The 6708-nt window shown below is 47.5% G+C and overlaps 1 protein-coding gene across 1 annotated transcript in view; it reads right to left on the bottom strand.

Annotated features, from left to right (window-relative positions):
• Positions 1–147: 147 nt before the first annotated feature.
• ECHDC3 (enoyl CoA hydratase domain containing 3) overlaps positions 148–6708 on the bottom strand; it is a 21529-nt gene continuing 14968 nt past the window's right edge. Inside the window, exon 5 of the mRNA XM_004691244.2 lies at positions 148–3589. Coding sequence (XP_004691301.1) covers positions 3278–3589 — 312 coding nt within the window. The 3' untranslated portion in view covers positions 148–3277. The remainder of the gene's footprint in view (positions 3590–6708) is intronic.

The raw sequence follows: 6708 nt of genomic DNA, 5'->3' as shown, positions 1-6708 counted from the left end.
TCTTTCTCTTTCTGGCATGATCTTTTCCAGCTCCATCCAAGTTGCTGCAAAAGACATGTTTCTCTTTTTTTGGTTGCTGAGTAATATTCCATTGTATATATGTACCACATCTTTTTAATCCAGTCATCTACCCAAAAGATAAATTTTTAATTACAGACATGAAAAACAAATAAACAACAAAGTTCTTGAAAAGCTGAAATACAATATTTTATTTATCAACTTCAATAATGTTGAATCAAACTCTCACCTACTCAATGATTGTTAAGAACTAATCATCATTAAGCAGATTTTTTTTTACAAAGTTTAAAGGAAATTAGTGAACTCCTTCCTCTAAATAGATGAATGCTGTCAAGTGTGGAATTGGGTGTGTTCCAAAGTGTAACTAGCAGGGCCTTCAAGAGGCAGGAGCCCTGAGAGTCTGAAGGCCCTGAAACTGTCCACAATTTGTCATAAAATTCACACTGCTGCAACTTTTAAAATACAACCACCTCTGGATGGATATCTGTCACTTAAAAGGGCAGGGAACAGAGAATAAAGCACCAGATGAGACAAGGGTAATCGCCAATTTCCATAGTGATCAAATGCCCCCTTGTATGGTCTTCCCAGCTAAAGTCAAAGGGTTCAGGTGTTACCCCAAAGCTCTGACAGTCTTTCTCCTGCAAAAGTAATCAGGTATTTTCAAACTTAACCTCTCCCTCAGATAAAATACCCATCTCCTTTTGTAAAAAGTGTCTTTTCCAAGTGAAAGCTGCCTACTCAAGTTTCCAAATCATAGTGTTGTAGAATCTGGAGTGTCAGAACATGTAGGAGAGCCCGCTCTGTGGCTTTCTATAGAAGGAAAAGTTGGCCACCTGGAGAGATGCAGGCCGCTCCGCTGGTTCATGTAACCCTGGGAGGGGAGCTCAGTGTGTCCACACCTCTGCTTTTCTCTAAGTCTTCACTAAGCAAAACTCAGTGGCCTTTCCTGTGCTCTTTTTCTTTGAGTGCATAGAAGGTTGTCTGCAGCGTGAAGCGGTTGTCTTTTCCTTGTGTTGGGAGGAATATAGTGTGTTAATTAGGAGCACAATCCAGAATCCTGCAGATCCCAGCCCACATCCTGTAGCTAGTGGCATGGACTTAACCTCACTGAGCGTCACATATAGCATGGGGCTGCCTGGCATGGGACATGACTCCCACCTCACCACTGGTGTAAAAAGTTACAGGAGCTGGTATCTGACACTCACTCAACCCATTCATGGTCCTGATGGGGAGCGTGGGTTGGGAAGGTGCAGTTACCCAAGCGCAGGGGTGAACACCTGCTCGCCTATTTTCCAGCCCCTGAATTGTAGGTGTGTGGTCTGCAGGGCTGAGTTCAGGGGAGCTCCCCAGAAGTAAATGAAGCTAGGAAGAGACAAATAGGCTTTCCAAGAACAGTCATCACGTGGGCTCTCAGAAAACTTCATCCAGTCTCCCAGTGGACAGAAGCAGAGCTAAAAAATTTATATTGGCCTCAGGGAGGAATTAATGACCTTGGAGGGTGGACAGCAGATTTCCTTCTGGATTATTTCCTGCAGTAGCAAGTCCCTGTGTGCAAATTAGTTCACAGGCTGGGAAGCCAGCCTAGAGATGCAAGGATTTCATGGCTTGAGGGTTTAGAACATACTCAGACAGAAATGGCAAGATAAACTTTCGATTTTCATTTGCCAAATGTGTGAGAAGCCTTTGCTACTATTTCCAAAGCCCAAAGAGTTTAAAACACCCCTTTTTTTCACACTCTCTGATCTGGCAACTGGCTACTAATAATTTCTACAGCTGGTCATCTGGAGAGGCAGGGAGGTCTGGGTTCAGCTGACATTGTTTATCCAAGGGCTCAGTAGACATCAAATCTGTCCCTAGGATACTAGCACAATTCTGCTGCAAGGAGGAATTGGGCCAAGTCTTTTTTTCTGGAAAGTGATGGTGGATTGAAATTCACTCCTTTAAGCTACCCTCACACCAGCTTAGGCTCTCCATTCAGTGGGTGGTGTGGCCAGGCGGCAGCAGGCAACTATCAGCTGCAGCTCTTGGACCTCGAACGAAGTGCAAAATCTGACCTTTGACAACTCACCTGTAAGTTTGTAAATGTAACAGCAGAGGCAGCCTGTGTGTGCCAGGGGCCCCATGGCTGATGATCTAACATTCTTTCAGCTCAGAAGCACTGTTAGTATCACAGAACATACTCTTCTACCTTTCTAAGTTATACCCTCCCCCCCCAATCATCCACTTCCATAGAAAGCATGAAAACACTACTGGACACTCCATTCCACAGGAGCTTGTGCCAGGGATCCTGAGGAGAATGACCACTAGAGCCCCGTGGCACTTGTCCTCGGCAGTGGTGCTGGGCACATTCACAGCCACATTCTGTTCTAGGCAAGATGATTAGCTTAAAAATAAATCAGCCTTCTGAGAAAACTTGAGGACGAGCAGTTTCGAGCATTTCCTGGGCCACGTTGGACCAGAAACCAGAAAATGGCATTTTTGTCCTAGTCCAAACACTTGTTCAGTGCCTGGATACCTGATGCTAGTTTGGATTCTCTATAGAGGCACAGCAAGCCAGGACGTGAGTCCAGAGTAGGTGGTTCTTGGCAGATCATGTGTTCTGCACCCCTTTTTTCACACTGAGCTTTACTCAGAATCAAGACATCGTGGTGCTCTGGGCATCAAGGACACGACCATGGAAACACCAGCTGCTGCTCCACATCCGTCAGTGTGGAATACAAAGGAGTTTGTGGCTGTTTTTCCATTTCTCAAGAGTTTGCTGCCTCACTGCACAGATCAAGTTCCCACTGTCTCTAAATATTTCATCTTTTGAAATCATGTAAGATTATTCCAAAGCCCGGGGCATGATTATTTCTCAGGATTTTCAGTTGCGACTAACCTTGTGGGATCTGAAATGTGTCTTTTCTCTTGGGCAGCCAAATCCACTTCCACCTCCGGAGACATTTCTCAGGCTGCCTTCTCCTTTACACCTGGTGTGATAACACCCTGGCCCGCAGGTGTGTGAAGGCAGCTAGCAGAGCGTGGGCTCACTACAAGCAAATGAGCTCTTCTTTGACTCTCCACTTCATCCTCTCCTCGAAATCAAAGCTTTTAATACAGAGCACGCTGGCGAAACCATTCTAATGTTATTGTCGAGGCAGCTGTCGGCTGTTCCATCACAAGGCAGCTGTGGTGTTGGGGTCAGAGGTGAGGGGTTGGGTGTGTTACTGCCTGAGCCTACCCACAGGGCTCGTGCCTCTACTTCTCCCACAAGTTCTGTTCAGTGCGACCAGTTGGGCTTTCTCTTCTGGATGAAGGCTTTGATTCCCTCCTGCCCGTCCTGCAGGGCCACGTTGTCTACCATGGTCTGAGCTGTAAGGCAGTAAGCCGTTCTAAGGTCCTGGGGCAGCTGCTTGTAGAAAGCAGCCTTGCCCAAAGACACCACAGGGCGGCTCAAGGAGGCAATCTTTTTCGCTATTCTCATGGTTTCTTCCTCCAGCTGCTCTTCTGGCACGACTTTGCTGAGCAGCCCGTGACTCAAGGCCTCCTGGGCAGAGATAGGCTCCCCAGTGAACAGCATCTCCAGGGCGACCTAAGGGAGGAAACACGTGTGGCTGAGGAGGCTCTCTGTGTGACCTCTCCCACTCACGGCCCACCCTGTTTACTTCACTCTGCTAGGACAGTCAGTGTCTTTGCAACTTCATCCCAGCTATCTATTCTTCAAATAACATATCATTCGCCACCCCTAATGTCTTCAGAACCCAGACTCCTTCTGGCACAGGACAGGTCTTTTCAGAGCAGGGAGAATATCAGTACTAGGTGAGGAATGTCTTGCCCCTTCCACAGACCTGACCTCTGACTCCCCCTTGCCCCCCTCCACCAAGAGATTCCATCTGCTTCTGTCAAGGGCCAAGCCTGGCACACAGGCCACATCTGAAAGGACAAAGCCATCACCTCCCCCATGCCAACACAGTGGCCACTTTCCAGATGGAGGAGAATGTCAACACCAGCCAGATTGGAAAGAGCAGCTTCCCATGTCCCCGAGAAGGTTGGGGATTAAAAGGGACCAGAAGAGGGAGCCCAACATGATTTTATGAACAGGCAAAATGTGACAAACAGAACTTTCCTTTCTTGCAGCAGTCTTCCCCCCAGATTCACAAGGTCTGGCAAAAGGGGGATCCTACTTTCCGTGGGTCCTTGCCCCTGTTTGCGTTTGTCTCATGCTGTGGCTTCATGCTACAGAGCCACTTCTCGAAACTCAAATTCACAAGAGGGAGTTCCAGATGCACGTGGAACAACAGGCAGAGAGGTGGCTGCCCCTCGGTCACCCAGTGGCAGCTACGCAACAGGCCTGTAACCTCAGTCTTCGCACTTGCTGTTACCGCAGCCCACAGAGCTCTGCCCCCACCTGTCCCCATGGCTCTGGCCTCATCTCCTTCAGGTCTTTACTGATCAAGGGGGCCCCCTGTGACCACCCTAGGCCAAGCACCAACCAACCAAGCCTACACTGTTGCCCTTTCTGGCTGTATTTTTAGCCTTTGCACTTTCACCATTGAACATACTATATATTTTCCCTTTACTTTGTAGACTGTTTCATCTCCTTGGCTAGCATGTAAATTTCACTAGGCAGCAATATTTTTTCATGGTTCCATTTATTTCTGGAGCTTCAGTACCAGAACAATGCCTTGCTAGACAGTACTTTCTTCCCTTACCCCTTTATCCACAGGGGACCAGTTGGTGCCTGAAATGGCAGAGTCCCAAACCCCATATATACTATGTTTTTAATATATATATGAAAGGGTTTTATTTATAAATTAGGTTGTAATAAATTAACATAAGAAAACAATTATGACAATAATCTATAAAAGACGTTATATGAATGTGGCCTCATTCTAAAAATACATATTATTTTCAGCTGTGGGTGACCACGGGTAGCTAAAACCTTTGAAAATGAAACCATGGATGCGTGGCTACTGCATAGATGGATATTCTGATGAATTATTTCATGGGTGAATGGGTGGAGGGCAGCCAAAGTAATGCATGGTCCTTTAAGGGCTGTCATGAAGGTGATCTGGCTCCCCTCTGGTTCTTTCTGTTGGGATGCTCAGCCCAGTCACCATGCTGTAAGGGGTCCTACGGAGAGGCCCGCGTTGTGAGAAGCAGCCTCACCACCAGGCATGTGAATGGATGAACCCAACATGCCTGCCCTCTGCTGTCACTCCCCACCTTCAGCTCTGCCCAGCTGGGACCAGACTTGGCAGAGCAGAGATAAAATTTCCACTCTGAGCCCTGAGCAGGTTGCAGACACAAGAGCTAAACAAACTACTATTGTAGCTGTAGCCACTAAGTGGTGGGTGGTTTATTAGGTTGTCATGGATACCCGGACTAGCTTGAGATATAAATGTGTGATCATTAGCATTTAGATGATAGTTTCTCAACCTCGATACTATTGCATATTTTGGATACTAAACCATATTTTGTTATGTAGAATCGTCTGGTGCATTTTCAGTATTTGTTGCACCCCTGAACTCTATCCACTGTCTGCCAACAGTCACGACAGTCAAAAATGTCTCTGAGCGTTGCCAAAGTCCCTCGAGGCCAATAGTGCTCTGGTTCATCATGAGAGTAGGTTGTATCGCCTAGGGATTAAGCTTTGGCAGAGACACGGCCACAAGGGTTGGCCAGAGGACTCCTTTGCCACTCTGGGTGCAGATGGAATCCATACTGGACAAGGTCCAGTATGGACCTTGGGTCCCATTTTCACCTCTGTCAAGTTAGGGGAGGGGAGCGAACAGGAACATGCTGCCTGTGGGTGGTTCCAGAGAAGACCAGGAGCAGCATAATCACCACAGAGCATGGTTGAAGCTCCTGATTGAACATGGAACTAAATCAAAATCAGGTTCTTTTCATTAGACTATTAAATAAGACCCTGATTAAAACACACAGAGAGTCACAGCAAAGGGCCCTGTCTCTGCCTGTGGAGACAGGCGAGACCTGTCTGTGGGGCAGTCCCACTGAGGAGAAATTGAAAGCAGAGGATCAAAGTCTCTTGCTCAGGCATTCATTCAGCAAGTATTTATACAGAGTCTACTGTGTCAAGACTGTGCTGTGAATGGAATGACGTCCCCTCCAAATTCTAGTGTTGAAGCCCTAATTTCAATGTGCTCCATTTGGAGACGGGCCAGTAAGGAGGTGACTAAGGTTAAATAAGGTCATATGAGTGGGACTTTATGTTTGTCCTGTCCCTCCTTCCACACCCTGTGAAGGGACAGAATTTCTGTGGAGAGAGCTGAGGAACCAAGAAGGTTCCAAGTGGTTTCTGCGTTGTACCAACTCCTATTGGGTTCAGGACCCAACTCCACTGTTCCCTGGCTTTGGAGTCGGGCACACAGGCCTGCTTCTCTGTATCTTCTCATACCCAGACAGCACCTCAGACAATGGCTCCCCAGAATGTGTCCTGGGACTGTCAGCCTTTAAAAACAGATGTCAAGAGAGAAAGTGCCACAGCCGGATAACAGAGAGGGGCCGGCTGAGTCCTTGCTGAGACCTGTCGCTGTGTCTGAGCGGCAGCCCTGGTGACTGAGGCAACCCTGGCACTGGGTGAATTCAAGAACTGGTGGCCAGCCTCGACTGGACTAGGTGCAGTTTCTGCTGTGTTTCTGGGCCACAGGCCCCTCTCTTCAAAGATAGACCAAGAAAGTCTTAATGGGA

The sequence above is a fragment of the Condylura cristata genome, unplaced genomic scaffold (genome assembly GCF_000260355.1).
Source record: "Condylura cristata isolate star-nosed mole 26May11 unplaced genomic scaffold, ConCri1.0 scaffold00030, whole genome shotgun sequence".
Taxonomy (NCBI): domain Eukaryota; kingdom Metazoa; phylum Chordata; class Mammalia; order Eulipotyphla; family Talpidae; genus Condylura; species Condylura cristata.
The sequence above is the reverse complement of the archived record's forward strand: the minus strand, read 5'-3'. Positions and strand labels throughout refer to the sequence as shown.